At 43.5% G+C, this 27,836-nt stretch overlaps 1 protein-coding gene across 1 annotated transcript in view; it reads left to right on the forward strand.

Annotated features, from left to right (window-relative positions):
- LOC147112760 (5'-nucleotidase domain-containing protein 1-like) overlaps nt 1–23,145 on the forward strand; it is a 208,266-nt gene extending 185,121 nt beyond the window's left edge. Inside the window, exon 6 of the mRNA XM_085998220.1 lies at nt 21,730–23,145. Within this exon, the coding sequence (XP_085854346.1) occupies nt 21,730–21,851 (122 nt within the window). The 3' untranslated portion in view covers nt 21,852–23,145. The remainder of the gene's footprint in view (nt 1–21,729) is intronic.
- The last annotated feature ends 4,691 nt before the right edge of the window (nt 23,146–27,836 follow it).

Consider the following 27,836-nt stretch of genomic DNA (forward strand, 5'->3'; position numbering starts at 1 on the left):
TGCAGCATTACGGTATGCGAATAGGAAGTTGTCCACCTTGTGTTGTAGTGGCAACCTTTCCTCCCCCATCACCTTGATGGCCTTTTTAAAAGTCTGCACAAATCGCTCTGCCAGCCCATTTGTAGCCGGATGATATGGTGCGGACGTATAATGTCGCACTCCATTCCTTTTTAGGAATGCTTGAAATTCTTCTGCCACAAATTGTGGCCCATTGTCCGAACAGACTTGCTCGGGCACCCCGTTTCGGGCAAAAATGGTCCTTAAGACTGCAACCGTCTTTTCGGCTGTCGTTGATGACATCTTTACGACCTCCGGCCGTTTTGAATGGGCGTCCACTACAATAAGGAACATCGCATCCAGGAAGGGGCCAGCGAAGTCCACGTGGATCCTTTGCCACGGCGTTGAGGGCCACTCCCACGGATGTAGTGGGGCTTGTGGTGGTATGTTCTGTACCATCTGGCACCCTTGGCACGCTTTTGCTACTTCCTCAATGTCCCTGTCAATGCCGGGCCACCAGACGTAGGCTCTGGCGAGGCTTTTCATTTTGACACCCCCCAGATGACCTTCGTGTAAGTCCTGCAACACTTTATGTTGTAATTTTTGAGGGACCACCACCCTGGCTCCGCACATCAATGTGCCCCGGCAGACGGACAACTGGTCCTTCCTTGCCGAAAACGCCGGCAATGATGCGTCACCCTGCGCCGGCCAGCCTTTCACGGTTAATTCGTAAACCCTTGCCAATGTCGGGTCGTTCCGTGTTTCCCGCTCGATACATTGGCTGGTGATGGGCAAGTGTTCCATAACAGCCGTATGATATATTTCCACGGGGTCCTGTACTATCTCTTCGATCTCGGCAGGCAAGGGTAGCCGCGACAGGCCATCCGCATTGCCATGCTGTTTGGTACCCTTATATTCAATAAGGTACTGGTGTGCTCCTAAGAACAGTGACCATCTCTGTAGCCTTTGGGCCGTCATCAGGGGCACCCCTTTTGTTGGATTAAATATCGACACCAACGGTTGATGATCCGTCAGTAGTGTGAAACGTTGCCCATGCAGGTAGTGGTGGAATTTTTTTACACCCCACACCAGACTGAGGGCCTCCCTGTCAATTTGCACATAGTTTCTTTCGGCTGTAGTTAACAACCTTGAGGCAAATGCTATTGGCCTCTCCGTCCCGTTGGGAAATTTGTGTGACAACACTGCCCCTATACCGTACGGGGAGGCGTCACATGCCAACCTCATTGGCATTTTTGGGTCAAAGTGTGCGAGCACTTCCTTTGATGTAATGAGTTGTTTACCCTTTTTAAAAGCAGCCTCACACGCTTCGTCCCAATTCCAGGAGACTCCCTTTTGCAGCAATGAATTTAGTGGATGTAAAATGGACGATAAGTTCAGGAGGAACTTATGGTAATAGTTTATAAGGCCTAAGAATGATCGTAACTGAGATACATTCTCAGGGGGCGGGGCCTTCACTACTGCCTCGATCTTTTCCGGGGACTTATGCAGGCCTTCCTTATCTATAATTTGACCACAGTATGAGATACGTTCCTGGAAAAACTCACATTTCTGCTTGTTCGCCCTGAGTCCGTATTGTTGTAACCGCAGAAGTACTCGCTCCAGGTTAGCGAGGTGGTCGTTATCCGTTTGTCCTGTCACCAGGATGTCATCCAGGTAGCATTGCGTTCCTGGGATGCCCTGTAGGACCTGTTCCATGGTCCTCTGCCATATTGCCGGGGCGGACGCCACACCAAATACCAGGCGATTGTACTGGTACAATCCCTTGTGTGTGTTAATCGTTAGGAGCTTTTTCGAGTCCTGCTCCACCTCCATCTGTAAATAAGCTTGACAAAGGTCAATCTTCGTAAAGTGTCTACCCCCAGCTAACGATGAGAATATGTCCTCTATCCGCGGCAGCGGATACTGTACCGTGTGCAGGACTGGGTTAATAGTTATCTTAAAATCCCCGCAAATGCGAACCTTCTTTGGTTCCCCCGGTGTGTTATTTGCAGATTTCTTTATAACTGGGACGATGGGCGTGGCCCACTCGCTCCACTCAATCTTTGTAAGGACACCTGCACTCTCTAAGGCATCCAGTTCTGCTTCCACCGCTGGCCGAATGGCATAAGGCACCGGTCTGGCCTTACAAAACTTGGGGTTTGCGTCTTGAGCAATAGTTATTTTTGCTCTAATGTCCTTTAAGGACCCCAGCCCTTGTTGAAACACCTCTGGCGTTTTTGCCAATAGTTTCGACAGCCTGCTTGTAATGGTTGTATCATCCGTGGTGGTCTCTACTTTTAACTTGTGTATCGACTTCCAGTCGAAATGGATTTTTCTTATCCATTCCCTACCCAAAAGTGGTGGTCCACCGTTTGGTAGGACGTATAAATAAAGTCCTGGCACTTTTCTGCCATTGTATTTAACTGTTACTTGCATTTTTCCCTTCGGGTAAACTTTTTGTCCCGTATATGTTTTTAATTTAATTTCCGTATCCTTTAAGGGAATGCATTTGAACAGCCTGTTATAATCTTGTTCATTAATTACTGATAGGGCTGAACCCGTGTCCAGCTCCATATTAACTTCGACACCTGCTACCTTCATTTTAACCCACATTGTGCTGTGGTCCTCCGTTTTGTCTACACCATATAACTTGAGACATCCCAGACCTTTAGGCTCTGCTTTTGTGCCTTCCTGTGACTCGTCTGCACTACTGTCAGACATCTTATGTATTTTTGTCCTTGCCTTGGTACTGCTTGGATTGCCCCCACGATTGGGTTTCGTATCAGACCGACAAACTTTCGCTATATGCCCCTTTTTCCCACACTGCCGGCATATTTTATCACGAAACCAACAATTACTTTGGTCGTGGGTGGTTTTGCCACAACGGTAGCATTTACCTTTGTGAAATGTCACCTCATGGGTGTCATAGCCGGTTGTGTTATGTCGTATTTGAGCAGCACCCTGTGCTGCTGCTTCGTGGACCGATGCTATTTCAATCGCCTGATCTAGGCTGAGCTGTTTCTTGGCTAGCAACCATTTACGTGTATTCTCATTTAACATGCCACAGACAAATCTGTCTCTGATCGCGTCTGCCAATATGGCTCCAAACTGGCAATGTTTGGACAACCTTCTGAGCTCAGCTAAATAGGCTGCCTGCGACTCATCATTCCTTTGGTCGCGTCTGTAGAAGCGGTACCTTTCCGCTATAAATGGTGGCTTAGGGTTTAAATGTTCCCTTAACGTATCAACAATTTGGGCGTACGTTTTGTCTGCTGGCTTGTCTGGAGTAAGAAGATTCCTCAGCAGACCGTATGTTTTTGCCCCCATAAAATTTAATAAGGTTGCTACCTTTTGGTCATCTTCCACCTTGTTTACTATGCAATTAAGTTCATGCCTTTCGATATAGGCATCCCACTCTTCTGTGTCCTCAACAAATGCTGACAAACAACCTTCTTTAGCCATTTTAAACTTTTGAAGAGAAAAAAAAAACTTTTCCCGCTTTCTCCACTAGATGGCGTTTTTCCCGCCTTTTCTCCCTCTGCTGTCAACGACCTCTCTCCAGCGTCGTTATTTTTGGCCTTTGCAGCTCCCGTTATTGCCACCGCCGCTATTAACAACGACCTTCCCCTCTCGTGGCCCGCTAGTCCTTGTGGCTCCGTTTGTTCCCCAGATCGCCTGCCCGTTCTGGCCCTTGCAGCTCCCGTTCCCCGGGAAGGATTTCAGTTTACCTGGCCCTGGGTGGACTTTTGCCCCGTGGCTGGAGCGCCCATTCAGCCTCTTCTCTCAGCTGCCGCAGCCGCCGCTGGAAACCTCTCTCTCTCGCTTCGTTGCTGCCGCTCCTCCCGAACCCGGAGTGCTGGGCGGCCTCCTTCGGTCGACGCTGGACTCTGCAGGCTGGCTGGTAAGAAGCCTCTCTCCTTCTCTCTCCGTACTGCTACCGTTCCTTTGTTGCACCGTGTACTGATGAGTTCGAACCTTACTCGTCGCCAGTATAAAGTATGTGTCTATACTTAATGCAATAATGACGAGACAGCTTGGAAGATTCAACGTAGGTCTTTGCTTAATACCAACAGGCGGGAAACTGAGGGGAGATCAGTACCCACAGTACTATTTATACCCCTATGGCCAGGAGTGGTACTACGGTATCACTACGCCCTACAAAGTAGTGCTGCCCTGGCCATAGGTTTAAAGTAACATACCTATTACATACACAACAGAAATGCCGAAGGGCATCGCATCCAATAGACATTTGTGGCTAACAGGCCAGTGTCTCTGGCTGTTCTTTCTCTCACAAATACATTTCAGCTGCAGGGCACAAACTGCTAGTGACAAGAATAAATATTAGTACTCGTCGCCTTTTACTGAAACCCCTTAAGCGGGTGGATGCGCAGATGTGGATTGCAGGTACTTTATATTTCAATAAACTGGCTCAGTTGCTGTCTAAATAAAAGTGGTTTTGTTGGGGAAAACAATAAAGAATACATCAGTTACATTTTGTTCACTGAAAGTAACTTTCATCAATTAAAGTTTAGTTACAAGCACTAGAACTTGCCACTGATCTGCAAGGGATACTTGTCAACATTTGATAACTTAAAAACTTGATGAGGATTTTGAAGATTGGGTAAGGTTGCAACAAAGGAAGGAGAAGAGGAGCTAAACAAGGTTGTAATAGAGGGCAGACAGACATCAGGTGGTGTTGTAATAGGAGAATAGAAAATGAGCTTGCCACTGAAGCCTTGTACTGTAGATTGAGTGAATTGGAAAGACATTTTTCTGTGACTGGGACACTGTCAGGTGAACATGGAACTCAGAGCAAGGCTATGATAATTGGGCTGTCCTGAACAAATTATGCCAGTTGGCAAGTATGTCTGGGCAACAAAGGATGTCGATGTGAAGATAAGACATTGAGATGTTGCCATTTACTGTGTGTAACAGGATTTAGAGGCATGAGCAGTATAAACACAGCACATCTTGAATATCTTGATTAGTGGTACCTGGAGTGAGCTGTACCGATAACATTGCAGACACTAATGCAAACACACTGGGAGAAATCTGGCTTTATAAAAGGTTTCAAGCTTCAGTACGTGTTTTTCTGGCACTTGCATTCAGTGTTCTCTGTGAACGTCAAGTACAGGAACTTTCATTAATCCTATGAATCTTTTAATAATATTTACGCTTAAAACAGAAAATCAGAATCAGATGTCAGCTTCATAAAAAACTGCAAACCAGCTTTTTTCAGTATCTTGCTTCCTGTCCTATGAAGCAGCTCTGCACTCTCTGCTGCTCCCCATACTTTGGAGTAACACTTGCAACAGGAGATATGGAGTGCCATGAATCAGGTGTGCCTGATTTCCCTTCCCAATCCTCTGATCAGTGCTCCTGTTGAGCAATACTCATTCGAAGCAGAGTGTTGCCGTTTTGGGGTTATGATGTTAAGCCTTAAACTTCATTCCAAGAGATAAAAACAAAAATCTGAAATAAAAACAGATCAGGCTAGAAATGCACAGGAGGTTAATCAGCATCTGAGAAAGAAAGGCTAACATTTTGTGCATGACCCTTTGTCAGATGAAGGGTCTTCTGCAAAGGTCATTGTGGAAAAAGTAGCCTAGCTTTCTCCATCAAATGCTGATCAACGTGCTGGGCATTTCCAACATTTTCTGTTTTGAAGCCAAATTCCAAACCTGAAGTAGGGGGCAAGATCAGGTTGATTCACTAAATCAGTAAATTTCATCCCAATTTGGAGATTCTGTGCTTGGTAGTGCAGCTCCCAAGATTGCCCTATTGTTGGAACCGTAAATAACTGGAGGCAAAGTGGTATAAGTTTTCTTTTGTTATTTAATAAAAACCAATTGGCCCTGCTATTCCAAGGGATGGTCGCGGTGAAGATCAGGATTACCAGCTGCTCGCTACCGATGTCCCTGACCCTGTCTGAAATCCCAAGATCTCTGATGGGAACTGAGTAAGAACATAGGAAAAGGAGTAGGACATTTAGTCCCTCAAGCCTGTTGCGCCATTCAGTGAGATCATGGCTGATCTGTGATCTAACTCTATTTGCCCACCTTTGTCCCATATCCCATAATGCTTTTGGTTAACAAAAATCTATCAATCTCAGATTTAAAATTAACAATTGACCTCACATCAGCTGCCGTTTGCAGAAGAGAGTTCCAAACTTCTACCACCCTTTGCATGTCGAAGTGTTTTCTAATTTCACTCCTGAAAGGCCTGGCTCTATTTTTGGACTCTGCCCCCTAGTCCTAGACTCCCCAACCAGCAGAAATAGTTTCTCTCTATCTACCCTATCAGTTCCCCTTAATATCTTGAAAACTTTGATCAAATTACCCCTTAACCTTCTAAATTCCAGGGAATGCAACCCTAGTTTGTGTATTTGCTCCTCGTAATTTAACCCTTGGAATCCAGGTATCTTTCGGATAAACCTACACTGCACTCCCTCTAAGGCCAGGAGGTTCAGTTCCAAATTCCACTTCCCCCACTGCATAAGCATTGGAAAACCTCCCAAGAATTCTGGGACCTATATTTTTATCCTAGTAATCCTGTGAAGAGTCTCTGCAACCATTTCAACCTTAGCTTTAAATTCACACTGCAATTGCATGACCCTGAATTTCAGCATCCAGAACCACATTCAAATCTGATGTACAAGTGTATGTGAATACTCATCCGGGTGATGTTTCCATTTATAAAGTCCTTGTTGAAAGACTGGGTGAAGCAGTGGGTTAACACAATGGGCTGGATTTTCCTTGCGGAGGTGGGATGGCGGCGGGCGAGCTGGTTGTCGGGTTCCGGTCCCACTCCCATTTGCAGCTGCTCTGTGAGAACAATTTTCCCTTGATTGGCCTTGTTAAGCCCGCCCTGTGGGGTTCCTGGCCAATTAACAGGAAGCGGGTCTGATGATGTCATTTGATGACACGTTTCCTTAAAGGGACCATGGCCACATTGATTTTGGCAGTTGTGCTGTCAGCGTTCTACAGCATTGAGGTGCTGCAAACACTGACAAGCACTGCACAAAGGTGCACATCTGCACCCAGGCTCACGCATAACTCCCTCCATATGCAGCCTGGTTGCACATTGCACAGGAGGGCAAAAGCAGGGATGTCGTCAGGAGGACCAGGCTGCAGTGGCACTAACCTTTCAATGATCTCAGTAAGTCACAAAACGTTACTGCAAAGCCACACTCAAACTCACCCTGCTGTGCCACTCATCGCATCCCCATTGCTCTGCCTTCCCTACCCTACTCCTGCACATCCTTACTCATGCCAACTTACCTTGCATCTCCACCCATCCCTTTCTATCTACATTATCACTTCACCATCTCACTAGCCACCCCTCACACTCACCCTCATCCTACTGCAAGCATACCAACTAACAACACACAAGGGTAGGCACTTGAGAGGTTTAGCCAATGTCCATGTGAAGTTTCTGATAATGTGTTGTCATACATTGAAATCTATATTTTCAACACTTCACTTTATTGGACAGATCTGTGTGCACCTTGAGAAGTGTCTTACTGAATTCCAGTGAATGTTGAGACTTAACTTCCCCACCCCCCCAACTCCCGCAATGGTGATGAGTGTGAAAGGAATGGTTTGGACAATATAGGGATGCTTTATGGTGTTGGTGTGGGGTGGTGCCAACCTGGCGCATCGTGTGGCAGCCAGGGTGTACAGTGTCAAGCGCAGTAAATGTGGCCATGGTGATGTAATCGCTGGCCTCCCAGGCAGCAATGTTGTTGAGTGCTGATGCCCTGTGTCCTGTGCAGCATCAGGTGATTGCGGAGAAGGTTGGTGATGTTGGTGTTGGGACTGATCATGGAAGGATTCAGAGGACCAAGGTCTGATTTTTTCAACGGCACCGATGTTGCTGCAATAGATGGCAGCTGCAGGTGAGATGACAGAAGCGATCTGTCAAAGGTGAGAGAGGTTGTTCCAATGAGGTGGCACTGGACATACAGTTGGCTCTAAACACTTGCAAGCTAAAGAAATCTCTATATGTCTTACAAATGCAGTATCCAACAGTTTCTGAGCTCTGAAACTGAACAGCTGCAACATGGTATCCTTTATACCACTTCTGCAGCTGTCAGGTTATCAGATAAATCAAAGCAGACTCAACGCATGCCAGGGTGAGCTGACGTGTTCCCCGAGCAGCGGGTAACCCGTGGGGAGCATGTAAAATTAGAAGGTTGGCTCAAAATAGCATTAAATTGGCTGTTAACAAGCCATTTAATGATCTAAATTGTATCCCCTGCCACTTGGTGTCGGGTCAGTTCTGGAGGCGGGTTGACAGCGAGTTCCCTACCCGCTGTCAATCTTTGCTATTTTGACAGTGGACCCGCCTCCAAACCCGCACTCTGAGCGTCGGCAAAATCCAGCCCAGTGTCTTTTCACATTTATGAGTGATATGATATGAATCACTGTCATTCAAGTGATGGTGAGAAGGAGTCTGCCCATACTTTTGACGCAGCAGTGATGAATATCCATTTGATCTTTTCCATTCCAGTGAGGAGGGGGAGGAGGGAGAGAAAATTATGCTTGAATTGGCCAAACTGGCATAATGCATGAATCAACCTTTGCGGCTATAATTGAGGTATTGTGTCCAGATCCCCATATCTTGTCACAGTATGCATTTTATCTCTGCTGTTCTGGAGGGAAGGGAGGAAATCATATCCAAATTCTGTGATCTAGAACTCTCCTATTAACTCAGCGGTTAAATCCTCCTATGGTGTGATACTGAGCCAATACAGACCTGGAAGGTGACAGCTTTGATCCCGCGTCTGCACTAAGTTAGCCAATCTCAGCAGTTGGCCTCCACATCCCTGGGCTGCATTTCCACTGGTGGAGGAGGTCCACACATTTTCAAGACTCACATTTTGTGCACTTTACCTTTTCTCAGTGAGTGCAGTGGGTCGTGATTTTTGACAGAGTCAATAGGCTGAAAATGACTGTTAACGATAATAGTGGACAAGCACTTCACATGTTCGTTGGATATTCCTCCACCCCTTATTTTAACGGGAGTGTATCAACCTGTTTATGTTGGCTTTACCTGCAAAGTTGCATTGAAGTCCATACAAGTACTTTTATTTTCACACTTAAGCTATCTGTAACTCTTCCAGGAGGAGCTAGTTTTGCTTGAAAGGAAAGATTTATAGTAGGCTCAAAATGCTGGAAAATGTACAAAGTAAAGTGTCAAACATCAAAATCTTGTGGGGTTGGGGGGGGGCAACATGCCCCCAGATCCTCCTAAAAAATAAATCTCACACCTTCAGTACTCACATTCTCCTTCTGTAATTTCTATATTTGTCATTGCAGCAAAATGCACTTTTATGTACTGACTAAGTTACAACCAGCTTAAGTTACAACCTGGCCACATCCCACTCTGAGCTTTTGCTCGTTTTCGATGTTTGGCATGTAGGAACATGCATGCAGCTCTCCCGGGCATTATGGTTTTGGCTTCAGTCTAAGCAAAGCCATCATTTTAGGCCTGCTGAAACCAAAATCTGATTAAATGCTCGTGGCTTTTGTACTCAATCATTCTCAGAGTTGAAACCGGTTTTAAAGATGTTTAAACTGATCTGAAAATTTGCTATAAATCTTTGATAAAGTTGAAATCAAGAATTGTATGTAGACCAGCCTGCTACATTTTGTGAAACAATACTGTGTACATCATAGAGCTTACCATTATTTTATTGTGAATATAACTAATATTGTGCTGCTTAATAATCCTGTTTAATAGAAATGTTCCAATGCCTTCGGGCTTTTAGTCTCAGATAGCTGCAGATCAGAAGGCAGTCTGTGTTCAGGCTTGTGTAACCTCAGCAATCAGATTAGCTACACTTTGTACATTTTGGTTTAAGTAGTAAATTTAACACTAATAATATGACTTGTTCAGTGTTTTATTTTACTGTTGGGACATGTTTTGTATCATTCTTTTAGCAACCTAATCTTTCCTTTTTTATATTTACAGTAAAAATGTCCTGTTTCTAGTGAGACAGACTAGAAATAGTCTGAAAGTATGAGGTTCCCAACAATGATCTTACAATCTCTAGAGTTTGAGTGGAATAGTGGGTAACTAAATCCAGACTTCAGTGGTATTTTAAGCATTCAGTACTGTCTATGATGCAGCATGGCGTTTACAAGGTGAAATAAATTTTGGCAAATTATGAGATGAATAGAGAAGATAAAACCAGTAATTCCTGCAATTTTTAATATAATAAATCTTCAACTACCTTGCCGCTTTTAGTGCCTACAGCTATGAATCAACTATTACTCATAATAAATAGTGATAAAACTAATGTATGTTGTTAGAGGAAACTTGCAGTGTAGTCAATTCTAATTAAACAAATAACCTGGTTCCTATATATTATTCACTAATCTACAACTTACAATGAAACGTTAGCAATTTCTTGGATATTTAATGGTAACAGAATTTGTTCATACTGTAAGATATTTTATGTTATCTTAATTTGTTGCTTTTTGATGGATTGTTGGAATAAAAGAAGTGATGCAGTAGGTGATAGTCTAATTCCGGCACAGGCACTGCGGGCCGGATGGCCTCCTCCTGTGCTGTATGATTCTATGAATTTGGGCAGTAAATGAGTTATAAGGGTACACAACTTCCAGAATGCATGGGACAACAGGAAGTTGGAGGAGTTGCCTTATACAAAGCCTTGGTATGAAATTCTGTAAATTGCATATATGCCAACATAAAAGGCTGACAAACTGCTTCAAAACTGTTGCGGCAGCCCCAGAAACCTGACTTGAATAGACCTGAGAGGTAAAAGCAAGAAGTTACACAGGCACTGGGACTTGAGCTGTCAGATGCACAGCTGAGCTGAAAGTCTGAGACTGAATAACTCCAGCAGAATTGCACAGGAAGGGCCAATAAGTAGGCTGGGAAAGGTTCAGTCCTGGGCTGAAGGCCAAAATGCAGGATTTCAGTTAATTATAGTGAGTAATTGTACAGCGAGTAAGATCATTCTGACAAAATGAGTCTTTCTATGTGGAGTAGGGTGCTGTGAAATTAAGCAGCTTAGATATTCATGTTTGGCTTTGTCTCACCAAGTGTTCGCTCGATCTGTCTTTGGAGGCATTGAAGAAGTGCACGTGCAAAAGACATGACTATCTGGTGCGCTCACAACAGGGCACTTCCCTTATTTCACTGCCATGCAATCCCCTCACTCTGCCATCCACTCTGCCCTTCCCCACTGCCCTGCAGTGCTCACCCTTCGATTCCCACTGCCATCCATTCTCCCATCCCACCTCACTGCCAGCCGTTCTGCCCCTCCCTATTCATTGCTCCCTGCCCACTGCCATGCTTTTGCACCTCCTTGCTATTCCCCCTCCCGAAGCAGCACAAGTTGGGGCGGGAGGTGAGAGAGAGTGAAGAAGCTGGCCATCCGCTCAAAATTCAGAAGGTTTGCAACTATGCTTTTCTGTGTATTTTAGTTTGTTTTTCCTATAACATAACGATTGAATATTTAAAAGAATTCCTAGAATCTAATTTAAAGAAAGACTTGCATTTATATAGTGCTTTTCACGACCACCGGACGTCCCAAAACACTTTACAGCCAATGAAGTACTTTTTGAAGTGTAGTCACTGTTGTAATGTGGGAAACGCGGCAGCCAATTTGTGCACAGCAAGCTCCCACAAACAACAATGTGATAATGGCCAGATAATCTGTTTTAAGTGATGTTGATTGAGGGTAAAATATTGGCCAGGACACCGGGGAGAACTCCCCTGCTCTTCTTCGAAATAGTGCCATGGGATCTTTTACATCCATTTGAGAGAGCATACGGGGCCTCAGTTTAACGTCTCATCCAAAAGACGGCACCTCCGACAGTACAGCGCCCTCACACAATGTAATATAAAGGATTTTAACTTATTCAGTTGCCTTTAAGGAGTGACCTTAGTCCTAGGTATTTATTAAAGGCTGTTTTTCAGTTGTACATTTTTATTAGTTATCAGCTTTTAGGGGGGCTGTGTCAGCTTTTCTGAGTCTGGTAGGTTTGCATGAAAATTCGAATGCTGATGCAGTTGTATCACTATTTCTTCATTGCGCTGCATGTCAAAGATAACCTAATTATTAACGTGATAATCACAATGATTACACAGCTGTGTATAGTAAAATGTCAGCATTGCAGCAGGACAAACTCAGCCGGGTACTGTTAGACTTCTTTGTCGCCCAGCAAGTCCGTGTCTGGGCCCGGCTTTAGAAAGTCATGTAAAATTGGCTTAAGCGAGGGGAAAAAATCGAGCATAAAAATGGGAGAGGATATTGATCGTATCATTTACTTATTTCTCATCACTTTGGCCCCTTTTAATTATGCTTTCCTTTTTCCATTCTTGACTCATTTTGTCTGAGGGTAACTTGATATTATTATAGAAATATGGAAATATAAGCAGCGACTGAACACGCAAGTCAAACAATAAATCTTCTATAACGAGCAATTTATATTAAAATAATGTATATAGTTACAACTCTGTAGTTAGTATGCCTCTGGAATATGATCAACTAAAATGTGCAAAGAGATTTTCAGTCCTTTTTAACAGAACTCAAAGAGAATGCATGTTTCCTGTCATTTAACATCAGCAAAATTAGTTGCATTTTTAACATTGAATATTAAAATACTTCCTCATTCAGCCTCCATGTACAGGGTTACAGTGGCCTAGTGGTTATGGTACTTCACTAGTAATACAGAGGTTGTGACTTCAAATTCCATCCTGACAAGGTGTGAATTCAATAAATGTGGTCATTTGTGGGCTGGCACCATTCATAAAATGTCCATGATATCTAGTGCACTAATGTCCATGATATCTAGTGCACTAATGTCCATGATATCTAGTGCACTAATGTCCATGATATCTAGTGCACTAATGTCCATGATATCTAGTGCACTAATGTCCATGATATCTAGTGCACTAATGTCCATGATATCTAGTGCACTAATGTCCATGATATCTAGTGCACTAATGTCCATGATATCTAGTGCACTAATGTCCATGATATCTAGTGCACTAATGTCCATGATATCTAGTGCACTAATGTCCATGATATCTAGTGCACTAATGTCCATGATATCTAGTGCACTAATGTCCTACAAGGACCTGCTACCCTACCTGATTTGGCCTACATGTGACTTCAGTCCCATGCTAGCTGGGTAACGTTTAATGCCTTCAAGCAAACTAGGGTTGGGCAATAAATACACCCATGTCCCAAGAACGGCAACCCAAAGAGTCCAGCCTGAAGACACAATCTCCACTATATTCTTATCAAGAAACAGCCCTCTTTTGGTTCAAAGGAAGTTTCATCCCAAAATAAAGCATCTAGAGTTGTCAGCAGCAACAACTTGCATTTATATAGCACCTTTAACATAGCAACACTTCACAAGAACGTTATCAATCAAAATTTGACACCGAGCCACAGAAGGAGATATCTGGACAGTCGAGCAAAAGCTTGGTCAAAGAGGTGGGTTTTAAAGAGAATCTTAAAGGATGAGAGAGAGGTGGAGGGAATTCCAGATCTTGGGGCCTAGGCAGCTGAACCCACGGCCGCCAATGGTTGAGTGATTAAAATTGGGGATGCGCAAGATGCCAGAATTGGAGGAGCACAGAGATCTCGAAGGCTTGAGGGCTGGAGAGGGCTACAGAGAAAGGGAGGGGCGAGACCATGGAGGGATTTGAAGACAAGGATGAGGATTTTAAAATTGCCGGACCGGGAGACAGTATAAGTCAGCAAGCACAGAGGTGATGGGTGAACGGGTCTTGGTGCGAGCTAAGATACCGGTAGCAGAGTTTTGGATGGGCACAAGTTTATGTAGGGTGGAAGATGGTTGGCCAGCCAGGGGAGCACTGGAATAGTCAAGTCTAGAGGTAGCAAAGGCGTTGATTTGGGTTTCAGCAGCAGATGAACTGAGGCAGGGGAGGAGTCGGGCGATGTTACAGAGGTGGAAGTAGGCATTCTTGGTGATGGAGTGAATATGTGGTCAGAAGGTCATTTCGGGGTCAAACACAACACCAAGGTTGCGAATGGTTTGGCTCAGCTTCAGACAGTTGCCGGGTGGAGGATTGGAAACAGTGATCAGCAAACAGAGTTTGTGGCGAGGACCAAAGCCAATGGGGGAAAAATTCAGTATCAACTACTTTGGGACGCTAACTTTAGCGCCCGGCGCTAATCAGCGCCGGTGACCGCGAAATTGAGTTTTAGCGCCCAAGAGGGAAGTGGACACTTCCTTCTTGGCGCGCAATCGGCAGGCGCGGCGGAGACATCAGCAGCGCTGCTCACTGGACCGTGCAGCACTGCCGTGTTCAAAGGCTCCTTCCCTCCCTTAAAGGGAAGGGCCATCGCTGCAGGCTCTGCAATAGATAAATTACCGACCTGGACCACCAAGGCAGCCGCGATCCAGCGCGATCAGCCCAGCACTCAATCAGAGTGCCGGGCTGATCGATCGCGGGCAGGAACACGCAAAAAAAAGCAGAACAAGAAAGATAAGGTTTTGTTTACTTACCTTGGCCACCTCGTCTTTAACCATCGCCGCCGAAGTGGCCGGCCGCCCGATGATTGCTTTCTGCAGCTGTCGGTGTTTTCGCCTGGCGCTGCTCCAGGGTGTGGAAATCAATTTCGGGTCCGGGGCGATACGTACGGCGATGACGTCACAATCCCCGGGCAAAGGAGACCGGGGGGCGCAACGCCGTAGCACCACTGCAAAATTCCCGCCGAATATGGCAGGAGTCGATGTCAGTGTTGCGCCCCCAATGACTTTGGTCTTTCCAATATTTCGTTGGAGGAAATTTCTGCTCATCTAATACTGGATGTCGGACAAGCATTATGATAAATAAGAGACAGTGGCGGGGTCAAGGGAGGTGGTGGTGAGATAGAGCTGAGTGTCGTCAGCGTACATGTGGAACCTGACATGTTTTTAGATGATGTTGCCGAGGGGCAGCATGTCAGTGAGAAATAGCAGGAAGACAAAAACAAACACTGCTCCAACTCATCTTCTGCCACCCAGCTGTGACTGTGATTCCCTGCCACTCATGATTCTAGCAGAAAAATAGGCGAAACACCAGATTTCAACTAAATAACATTCAGGCTAGTTGGATAAATTAATAAGGGAACATAGGAACAGGCGTAGGCCTTTCAGCCCCTTAAGCCTGTTCCGCCATTCAATGGCTGATCTGTATCCTAATTCCATCCACCCGCCTTGGCTCCACATTCCTTAATACCCTTGGTGAGCAAAAATCTATCAATCTTAGATTTAAAGTTATTAATTGAGCTAGCATCTACTGATTTTTGTGGGAGTGCATTCCACACATCTACCACCCTTTACATGAAGAAGTGTTTCCTAACTTCTCTCCTGAATGGCCTGGCTCTCATTTTAAGGTCATGTCCCCTTGTCCGAGACTCTCCCACCCGCGAAAAACGTTTCTCTATCTACCCTATCAATTCCTTTCAAAATCCTAAAAACCTCAATCAAATAACCCCTTAACCTTCTATTATTCCAGGGAATACAAGCCTAGTTTATGTAATCTCTCCTCATAATCTAACCCTTGAAGCCCAGGTAACATTCTGGTGAATCTGCACTGCACTCCTTCCAAGGCCAATATATCCTTTCTAAGGTGTGGTTCCCAGAACTTTACACCGTATTCCAGATGTGGGCTAATCAGGGCTTTGTACAGCTGTGGCAAATCTTCTTCCCCTTTATATTCTAGCCCTCTAGTTACAAAGGCTAACATTCCATTAGTCTTTTTGATTATTTTGTGTACCTGACCACTACCTAGTGATATGTGTACATGGAACCCTAAATCTCTTTGGACCTCCACTGTTGCTAGCTTTAAAAAATACTTGGCTCTATTCTTTTTTTGCTCCAAAATGGATGACCTCACACTTGAAATCCATCTGCCACAATTTTGCCTTCTTAATCTGTCAATGTCTCTTTGTAATTTTATGCTCCCGTCTACACTGCTTACTATGTCATCAATCTTTGTGTCATTAGCAATCTTGGATATACGGCTCTCTATTGTGTTATCTAAGTCATTATTAAATACAGTATAGTGAATAGTTGAGGCCCCAGCACAGATCCTAGTGGGACACCACGAGTCACTTCCTTCCAATTCGAGTACACACCCATTATCCCTACTCTGTCTTCTACTGCCTAACCAATCTCCTAACCAGATCAATAATTTGCCTTCAATTCCAAGGGCTTTAATTTTAGCTAACAGTCTCTTACGTGGAAACTTATTGAATGCCTTCTGTAAGTCCATATAAACAACAGCCATAGACATTCCCCTGTCTAATACTTTAGTCACTTCCTCAAAAGATTCAATTAGGTTCATTAGACATGACCTACCCTTTTCAAATCCATGTTGGCTCCTATAATCAGCTCAAATTTCTCGAAGTGCTCCGTCATTCTGTCCTTAATTAAAGATTCCAATAGCTTCCCCACAACAGATGTTCGACTAACAGGTCTATAATTTCCTGATTTCTCTCTCTCACCTTTCTTAAATAATGGACTTACATTTACAATTTTCCAATCTAAAGGGACAATTCTTGAGTTGAGCGAGCGTTGGAAGATTATGGCCAAAGCATCTGCAATTTTCTCACTTACTTCCTTTTTTTCTTGCTAACTTTAGTGAGTTCCAGTCCTTGATTCATGATTAATTTTCCTGGAATGTCAGGTATATTATCCTTTTCCTCTACTGTGAAGACTGACAGGAAGTAATTATTCAACAAGTCTGCCTTTTCCTTATTTTCATTTGCAGTATTACTGTACCCACATCTGTTTTTAAAGGGCCCACATTACCCTTTTTCTTCTAACATAGTTGTAAAAAGGTTTTGTGTTAACCTTGATATCCTTCACAAGTTTCTTTTCGTATTCCCTTTTTGCAGCTCTTACTATCTTTTTTGTCTTTCTTTTGCTGTTCTTTATATCTCTCTCAGTCCCCTGGATTTATACTATTCTTTGCACTTTTGTATGCTCTTTCCTTTAGTTTTGTGTTATCTCTCACCTCTTTTGTCGACCATGCCTCTTTTATTTGGTAAGCAGAGCTCTTTACCCTTAGAGGTATATATTGGTCCTGTATTAAGCTAAACTCTTTTTGAATACCTCCCACTGTTCATCTGTAATTTTACCCAATAACAGTTGTCAGTCTCTGTCTCATCCATTAAAGTTAACCTTGCCAAAATCTAGAATCTTAATAACTGTATTAAGTTTCTCCTTTACAAACCTAACATTGAATTTGATTATATTATGATCACTGTTCCTAACATTGAATTTGATTATATTATGATCACTGTTCCTAACATTGAATTTGATTATATTATGATCACTGTTCCTAACATTGAATTTGATTATATTATGATCACTGTTCCTAACATTGAATTTGATTATATTATGATCACTGTTAGATAAATGTTCTCTTACAGTTAGATTATTAACTAAGTCTGGCTCATTACTAAATCTAGTATGGCCTGCCCTCTTGTTGGTTCTAGAACATATTGCTTCAGAAAACCATCTTGAATGCTCTCAAGAAACTCACCACCGATCTGACTTGACCTACTCTGCTCTTCCCAATCAATATGAAAGTTGAAGTCTCCCATTAAAACAACCCTGCTTTTACTACAATCATCTCTAATCTCTGAATTAATACATTCTGCCACTTCATTGCTGCTATCACGAGGCCTGTAAACAACTGCCATTGCAGTTTTAAGGCCTCTTATTCCTCAATTCTAACCATAGAGTCTCCGCTAACCTATATCCTCTCTTACTAATATTGTAATAGTATCTGTAATCAATAAGACTACCCGTCCTTCTCTTCCAGTTTCCCTATCCTTTCTAAATACCTTATAACCTGGAATATTTAACTCCCAATCATGACCAGCTTGCTGCCAGTTTGTGGCAAATAAGTCCTAACTGCTGCTGCCAGTGAACCTATTATGGTGTATAGGAGTTTGCTTCCAGAGTAGGCTGGGTAATGTCTTACTTCCATCAAACAGGTTTGTAGCCATTCAAACAGAGTGCTCTGTTCTTCACATGGAATTCAGAACCAATATTTGGGTATCTTAGGCAGATTATAACCACCTCCATGGTGGCCAATACACATCTGTTCATGAGACCTTTACAGTCAAAATTTTCATCCTCATGACCCAGCATTGAATGAAGAAGGTCTGGCTCAGTTTTAACTAAACCAGCAAAATCTCATACAAGGAGACAATCTTTCCAACAATTGGTAATACAACCCTGCTGATACCTAGGAAGGCTTCCTCCATTTGAATGCCTACAGTGTAAAATAGAAATGTTTCTTTTACCAGTGTCAAGAATGCAATGTCTGAAATGTAAATTCTGTTATTATTTCTAAACTTGCTGAGCATCTCTCATCCACCTTTGGTGGGATTGATAGTCTGGAGAATATCCTTGCTGTCCTGATTTAGGAATGGCACATGAAAGGTGCAACATTTCTCCTTTCAAGCTACATCTGGTTAGGATTCAAAAATTGTCATGAGAAATGGTGTCAGATGCTTTTGATATTGTAGGTTTGTGTGAGCTAATTTTTTCCCTCTCTATTGTTTACACCACAGGTGCTTATTTTGGTATGAAAGGTTAATGAGTGGCACACTTTGGGGGTAGGCCCACCAGACATTTTTAGTCAGAAATGTCATTGTAGGACAAACTGTAGGTGTGAGTTTTTCAATCATGAGTCAGCTGCATATTTTACTCTCTGCTTCATATGTCTGTCACGGGTTGCAAAGGTTGGCCTTTCTGTACCTCCAATTGCTGATGGGGCTGCAATGAGTAACTAACTTTCTTCAATTATTGTTCTTTTTGATACTGGAAGATGTTATTTCTGATTCTTACCAAAGATTGCATCCAAGCTTTCTTTAATCTCAGGAAGTCATTGTGCTGAAATTATATCTGCCACCTTGTGTGTTTTTTTTTCCCATTGAAAATGTACCTTTGTTGATTTGCACAGAGCTTTATGTGGATAGAATGAAATATATTCAGCAATCTAAACAATTGTTTGTTTGGAACAAGACTGTGGGATTTCCCAGTGTAAAATGTCAGTTAGCCTTTTAATTAGCAGAGTTACTCCTAATGTTACTTCCCTGCTGGTGATCTGACTTAGGGCAAGATAAAGTGGGGGGTGGGTTGAGATTTACAACTGCCAGCATGTATTTTGCCTGAAAAAGTGGTGACCTTGGACACTCATTTGCCCGCCTGATTGAATTTTTAGGCAGGCTTTTAAATGGTCGGTCAGCACTCTCACCCAAAACAGGCTTTAAATATGCAAATCAGGGTCCTACGCCTGTTGTAGTACCCCAATTCCAATTTTCATAGAGAAATGGGTGGAGCGTGCTGGTCCCAGTTTTTCAGGAACCACTGGCGGCCACTCGGCAAAGGCAAGTATTTGCTTCATTTAAAGATTTTTGTGGCGCTATGCGGAGCCTTGATAGTCTTCCTGGCCCCACAAATATCATCTGGCCCACTGCCAACCCATTCTCACTTCCTCCCGGCATCCATTCCCCTCACAACAAGCCCTACCTGCCGTTGGCACCGCAGCTTGCACTTGAGGTGATCCAAAACTCGGCTGCCCGTGTCCTAACTCGCACCAAGTCCCGCTGCCCCATCACCCCTGTGCTCGCTGACCGACATTGGCTCCCGGTTAAGCAACGCCTCGATTTCAAAATGCTCATCCTTGTTTTCAGATAGAAACATAGAAGATAGGAGCAGGAGTAGGCCATTCGGCCCCTCGAGCCTGCTCCGCCATTCAATGCGATCATGGCTGATCATCCAAATTCAGTACTGCTTTCTCCCCATATCACTTGATCCCTTCAGCCTTAAGAAATATATCCAACTCCTTCTTGAATATATTTAATGAATTGGCCTCCACCGCCTTCTGTGGTAGAGAGTGCCACAGGTTCACCACTCTCTGGGTGAAGAAATTCCTCCTCATTTCTGTCCTAAATGGCCTACCCTTAATCCTTAGACTGTGACCCCTGGTTCTGGACTCCCCGACCATCGGGCACATCCTTCCTGCATCTAGTCTGTCCAGTCCTGTCAGAATTTTATAAATCCCTCCATGGCCTCACCCCTCCCTATCTCTAATCTCCTTCAGCCCCACAGCCCCCTGAGATACCTGCACTCCTCTAATTCTGCCCTCTTGAGCATCCCTGATTATAATCGCTCAACCATTGGTGGCCATGCCTTCTGTTGCCTAGACCCTAAGCTCTGGAATTCCCTCCCTAAACCTCTCCACCTCGCTACCTCTCTCTCCTCCTTTAAGATGCTCCTTCAAACCTACCTCTTTGACCAAGCTTTTGGTCATCTGCCCTAATTTCTCCTTATGTGGCTCGGTGCCAAACTTTTTGTCTTATAATACTCATGTGAAGCGCCTTGGGACGCGTTACTACGATAAAGGTGCTATATAAATACAAGTTGTTGTTAAAATTTAAATGAGGTCCGAACATAAATATGGTTCTGGCCTTGCTTGTGGCCTTGGGTGGGCGCTACAGGGGCACCATCGATATTGCCCTTATTTTCTCCCCCAGTATTTCTTAATTCAAATTTTTTTTGTATAAACTACAACAAAAATGTGTTATTTTGCTGCAAAAATGTCACTGAGGTTCTTATATGGGTAACTTGCTTATTACTGTGTGTACTTGTGAAATAGTGATTTTTTTTTCCTCTTACCACTATAATGTGTATCTTCTCCTAGCTTAAGCACTATAAGCCAGTCCCATTGGCAGTTCTCCATTGGTGGGGAGATGACTAATGCTGAATATATTTGGATATTGGTCACAAGTGTTTCCCCCTGCCAATTCCTTTTTGAGTGGTTAGAACTTTCTAAGACCAGCTGCACTTAAAAATAAATTTATGTTATTTTCCCCATTTGTTTTCAACTGACAGATTAGATATTGTTTGTGACTATAACAATTTGCTTTATTAAAATATCCAGTCCAGTCATTTCTCATTTAAACCAAAACTTTTATCAAGATAAAGGGTTTAGATTTGTACTGTTTAGGTTTTGTTGACCTGTACAAGTTAAAATTTTATAAATAAAATCAGAATATAGTATTTTAACAATCGTAGCACTCACAACTAACAAACAAGTACTCTGTTTTCTTTATCATGAAAGGGCAGTAATGCTTGTTTCATGTAACTCAATTCACCACAGTTCTGACTTTGTATCGTTATTTAACAATTTGTTAGTAAGTGAGTTGGTGGATGTCCCTGCTGCTGGTGGTACATGGGAAATCAGTATATCATTGAGCTGCACTGTGGTTTGGTGGTTACACTTAGAAGTAGGCTTTATTTATTGGTGCAAATGATTAAAAGGTACGCTGTGGTATTTGCAGTTTCTTATAAAATTAGAAAGAGGCCCTTGGCCATTTAAGGTTTGTCTAATCTGCTTAAAGCGATACAATTTTTAAGGTGGGTTCCTTTCATGTGGCCTCTGCAAGTTCATTTGGGACATTGAATCTAACGTATGCAGTTGATGCCTTGTCCTGATAACGTAGCAGCAGCATCGTGGTGCAGGTGCTGTTATAGCTGCGTTTGTTTTCAGCAAGTTAGCAGGAGTTGGAGTTTTAATTTATGTTTCTGTGTGTGATACAGATATTTACTCTGTTGCTGTTCTTCTCACATACCATCTATATCTACAAAAACTAATTCTACTAGAGATAACTTGTCAAATTAGCCTAAGTACTGTATCATTTTTTTTTCTTTGCAGACTTGTCACTTGACCACAAATTCCCCAGGTTTTGTCCAGATAAACCAAGGTTCACAGGTTATTATCCAAGGCCTCCTGCACCCCTTGTTCCAAGTCCTAGTGAACCAATAACACAAGAATAAGCATGCAAGAGCTGTTACCTCAGCCTGTGAAGAAAAGCAAGACCCTCTGCAAAGCAACACATATTTTGTCTCCAGTGTGGCTACTGTGCGTTACCTCCATAAGAGAAGTTTCTGTACTGTTTAAGTGCATTTAGAATCAGCTATACTGATGGTTTTATTTTTGAAAAAGCTGTTATATCTTTATTTTTTTTAAATTCCTCTTTCAGTGTTATTGGTTGTGAGGGTAGCATTAATCAGTCTAAATATAGTTCAAGCCTGTTGATTGTGACACTGGTGGAAGTAACGTCATTCCATTTATTACAGGAGCACTGTATTAATGAAGAATGTTTGGCAAACCATTACTTTTTGTTTCAAAAAGGAGAAAAGTCAGAAGAACTGTGCATCATTTTGGTCACAAAGTCACCCAAGTAATGCAATGATGTGTTTTAATGTGATTTATTTGATCATGTTGTATGTTTATTAAAAGAAATTAAAATGTTTATTATGTACTTTTTCACGAAGTGAACATGCAAAGCTCTACAGTCTACTTCTATATTTAAATACATTGGAACCAAACTGATGGCTGAGAAATGATTCCCTATGAACCATATTGCCCATGTCCCAGTTAAGTGGCATTAACTGTATTGCCATGTGATTGGTAACTGAGTTGTCTATTTAGAAACTTACTACACTGTTGTATATGTTAAAGAAATGTACAACACTAGTATAAAATAAACATCTCACTTTAGACACGGCTATAATGTTGGGGATGAGAACATTATTTTGCTAATTCTATCCTGTAGCTGGCAAAACTCTCCAAAAACAGCAAAAATCAATTGAATGTTAATTGTTGCATTGCCCCAGCACGACTGCTGGGAAAATATGTTATCAGTTATGTTGTGGCACCTTCAAGCTTACAAGCATGGGAAAGTGACAGTAGTATTAAAAAGGGGGGAAAAGTCAAATGAAGCAATTGTCTTGTGCAACATAAAAAAAAGTTTGCAGGTGTTGATTTTTGGCATTAATAGCAGTATTTTTCAATATTTAGTGAATAGATCTGACAAACAATTGATTAAAATGAAATGTTAGTATTTGTAGAAAAATGTTGACCTGTACGGTTGCTGGATGCACCTGTTGTATTCTGTTTCAGTTCTCAGTAACTGCATAAGTCTGGACATGTTGAACAACATATTGTAGATCCTACTCTGATTCCAATGTACTTTGTTAAAGTGATGTGGGCTGTGAGTCAATCAATAATATGTAAACATCAGCTTCCTCTTTGGTTTTGTACATTAAAATAAAAATCTAAAAAAAATCTGTGTTCCATAACTCAATACTTTAGGAGAAATCTTGTCAACTCGACTTTAATGTGTAGTTTTACAGTTCCAAAGCCCAGGTTTATTTTGTTTCAATCCAGACCTTCAGAAAACTTTGTACAGTCCATCAGAAAAATCAAGCAGAAAACAGGAACTCGACTGAAGGCTTGAGAGGCCCGCAGCTGCACTTCTGGCCACTGCCATTGGAGCCTTCTGATCGTCCTCGGGCAGGGAGGGGGGGTGGAGGCGATGGGGTACACCAAACATTTTTGTACTTGCTTGCTTCCCCTTCGGCATGTCCCTGGAACCTGTGGAGGTCCAGAAGTAGGAAAATGTTGACAGTTACCTTCAGGTGTCCTTCCACTGGAGCACCAAATGGTTGCAGTCATCAGAAAATGAGGTGGGATGCCAAGAACACTGTCTCCTGCCTCATTTATAATACAAACGTTATACACTTCAATAACATTTTTAAAAATTCATTCTCAGAATGTGGCTGCCGCTGGCAAAGCCAGCATTTATTGCCCATCCCTAGTGGATCTTGAGAAGATGGTGGTGAGCCTCCTTGAACCGCTGCAGTCCAAGTGATGAACTCCTACAATCCTGTTAGATAGGAAGTTCCAAGATTTTGACCCAGCGACAATGAAGGAAACAGGTGGTGGAGGTCGCAGGTTTTGGACATGCTGTTGAAGAAGCCTTGGTGAATTGCTGCAGTGCATCCTATATGTAGTGCACACTGCAGCCCCGGTGCGCCAGTGGTGGAGGGAATGGATGTTGAGGTTGTGAATGGGCTGCCTATCAAGCGGACTGCTTTGTCCTGGACACAATAGCAAAATACTGTGGCTGCTGGAGATCTGAAATAACAACTGCTGCCCAACCTGCTGAGTGTTTCCAGCATTTTCTGTTGCTTTGTCCTGGGTATTGTTGAGCTTCTTCCGTGTTGTTGCAGCTGCACCCATCTAGGCAAGTGGAGTGTATACCATCACACTGATGACTTGTGCCATGTAGGTGATGGAGAGGCTTTAGGGAGTTAGAAAGTGAGCCACTCGCCGCAGAATACCCAGCCTATGACCTGCTTTAGTAGCCACGGCATTTATTTAGTTAGTCCAGTTAAGTTTCTGGTTAATGGCAAACCCCAGGATGTTGATGGAGGATATGGTGATGGTGATGCCATTGAACATCAAGGGGAGGTGGTTGGATTTTCTCTTGTTGGAGATGGTCATTGCCTGGCATTTGTGTGCTGCGAGTGTTACTTGCCACCTAGCAGCCCAAGCCTGGATTAACTGCTTCATTGTCTGTGGAATTGCGAATGGAGCTGAACACTGTAATCATCAGTGAACAGCCCCACATCTGACCTTATGATGGAAGGAAGGTCATTGATGAAACGTCTGAAGGTAGTTGGGCCTAGGACACTGCCCTAAGGAAAATATCCATATTAAATTAGATCAAAATGGAGAAAATTTAGTATCACAAAGCATTACTTTATTAAGAGTCTAATATGCAGTGCCAAAGGATTGTAGGATATAGATACTTGTTCATGTTTTCCCAGTTGGTGAGGGAGGACTAAACAGAGGCAAGGTGCATCTCTAAGAATAGGAAGAGGAAAATCACCAAGTAAATCTGTTGTGTATGTAATATGTGTGCTACTTTGAACCTATGGACAGGACTGCACTACTTGTTGGGCGTAGTGATACGCAGTACCACTCCTGGCCATAGGGGTATAAATAGTACTGTGGGTACTGATCCCCCTCAGTTCCCGCCTGTGGGCATGAAGTAAAGATCTATGTGCAGTCCCTACCTCCAACCAGTAAAGGCCTGTTTGAGTTATACGTTTAAGTCTTTGTGTTAATTGTTCAATACAATACACATACTTAACACTGGCGACGAGTCAGGCTCTTACCCTGCGGCAGTTATTCCAGGCGGCTTCGTCCAAAGACAGGACGTTGAAGAGAGGTTTCAATCCTCAACACCCCACTCAAAACTGAAGGGCAGCAGAAATCCTGACAGCTTCCAGTGACTGGAAGAGACAGGCATTAGGACCCTGAAGCCTCCATCAGCTTGTGAACCGGAGTAAAGACAGGACTGGGGAAGAGAGAGAGGTAGGGCGATAGCGATCGGCAGATAAGGGCCGGGCCGCTTTGAAGTGAGGGGCGCAGCCGGGCCAGCGATCGGGACCAAAGATAAGAGCCGCACTCGGACTGAAAGGCGCGGCGGCTGCAGAAGCTCAAGGTGCGAGAGTCGCGGTGCACAGCGCGGGCTATCGATCGCGGCGAAGATAAGGGCCGCACTCGAGGGCTGAAGGGAGACGGCGTCGGGGGACGGGTGAAGACCGCCAAGCGCGGGAAAACCGCCATTTTGTGGGCGGAGGCCGACGGCAAGAGCGGGAAGCCGCCATCTTTGATAACAAGTAAAGAAAATAAAATCTGAGAAATTGCAAATCTACAATGCCTAAACACGGGAATATTAGCACCTTTGATAGTGACCTCGAAGATTGGGCCATATATGTTGAAAGAGTAAAAAATTATTGTAAGGCCAATAAAATTCGTGACCAAGATAAAGCTCTAACATTATTAAATTTAATGGGTGCGAAGACGTACGGGCAATTGAAACACCTGTTATCACCAGATGAACCGGCGGATAAGACGTTCGATGAGATTGTTACTGTCCTGAAAGATCATCTAAACCCCACGCCGCTGATGCTAGCGGAACGATTTAAATTTTACGACAGAAGGCAGCTACAGCATGAAAGCAATGCTGAATATTTGCTGGAATTGCGTAAATTAGCGAAATATTGCCAGTTTGGAACGGGATTGACAGATGCACTACGAGACAAATTTGTGTGTGGTTTATTTAAACAGGATACACAAAAGCGACTGCTCGAGGAGAATGAGCTGACGCTTGAGAAGGCGGTCACTATGGCAGCAGCACACGAAGCCGCAGCGAGAGGCACGGCAGTAATGCAGCTACGGTCACCGGAGCTCAGTGCACACAAATTGGGTGTGAGTTCTGGCAAATGTTATCGTTGTGGAAAGACAACGCATGATCAGAACCAGTGTTGGTTTAAAAACCAAGAATGTAGAACTTGTGGTAGGCTTGGACATATAGCTAGAGTATGCAGGTCAGGGAAGAAGACCAGCAACAAGAAGTCACCGCAAGGAAAATACGCAAAGGTACACAAGGTGACCGAACAGGAGTCCGATTCAGACGCTAGCAGTAATGAACTGGCTAGCTTAAGCTGTAATGAACTGGCTAGCTTAAGAGTACTCAACGCTGGTAAGGGTGCAGACCTCCAGACAATTTGGGTCACTCTTCAGATAGAAGGAGTCCAAGTAAAACTGGAATTGGACACTGGATCGGCATTGACGGTCATAAATAAGAAAGATTACGGAAAGTTATTCCAACATATTCCCCTACAGGATACGGGGATTATATTGAAAACATACACGGGGCAAAGAGTGTACCCCATCGGGAAAATAGAGGTTGCAGTGGCCCACAAGGGCGAAGACAGTCAAATAATGGACTTATATGTGATATCTGAAGGAGGTCCTCCACTACTAGGACGGGAGTGGATTAGGAAAATGAATATGGACTGGCATTTCCTACAAACAATAACGAGTGAGAACTCGGTGAAGATAGTCGGCCCAGACTCTGGAACGGATGATGGTAAGCCCAACTCAGGTGCAAAAGACAAAGTTTCAGCACAGAATTCCACTGAGCAACAACAACATAGTTTAACTGTGGATTCTGAGTCTGGCAAGTCTACTGATGTGCCTATTTCTGAGGGACACCGGGCTCGAACTCAACTCCATTTCAAACTACAACAGCAATTAGAACAAATGCTTCGCCGTTTTGAGCAAGAGTTGAATGCAACGAAAGAGTTCTTTGATATAGAGTTGGAGAATCTGGAAAGACAACAGAAGCAGCTGATGGAGAAAATGGAGCAGGAGCACACAAAACGTCTGATGTCAGAGGAGTTAACGGTCAGCCAACTCCTGCATATGCTGAAGGACAGGACTCTGAAATGGGAAAAACTTGAACATGAACTTCAATATTCAAACGAAAGGGGTTCGGAGCTCTCAAAGGTTATTGGAAGAGCTGAGGTGGCAACACAGACTGAGATGACTGCAACAGAGCAGCCCTTGGATGCCAAAAGTACGCTGACTCACGTCAACGTAGAACAACAGACCGCTGAAACAGCTGCTCCGGTAGAGGGATTGCATAGTCCGATCAATCAATCTCCAAAGGAAGTTGAAGTATTAAAATCACAAATGAGGTCACTAGTAAACGACTTGCTGAAAGCCCAGAAAAAGCTGGATGCAGAGGTACACATGAAGAAGTCTCTTCAGGAAAGATGTCTGGATTTGGAACAAGAGCTGGCTAACGTCCAGCTAGGTATGGAGGAAATAGACGACCCTCTCACTGGTCTAGCTCAGGACGACACCGAATATTACGATGTCCTGTCCTGCCCAGCTTGTAACTTCGACTCCCAAAGTGCAGAAATCATGGAGGAGCACCAAAAGTCTACGGAACATCGGGAGAAGCTGGCTCTACGACGGAAACAGGAGGAAGAGAAGGAGGAACTGCGCATGCAGCTGGCAGCTGTGGCAGCTGACAATGGAGCCCAGAGAGTCTCCAAGAAGCAGAAAAGGAAAAGTAAAAACAGAAGATGACCCATCTGAACCATTATCACCTC

The sequence above is a fragment of the Somniosus microcephalus genome, chromosome 9 (genome assembly GCF_052327205.1).
Source record: "Somniosus microcephalus isolate GS21.2 chromosome 9, FLI_Smic_1.0, whole genome shotgun sequence".
Classification (NCBI taxonomy): domain Eukaryota; kingdom Metazoa; phylum Chordata; class Chondrichthyes; order Squaliformes; family Somniosidae; genus Somniosus; species Somniosus microcephalus.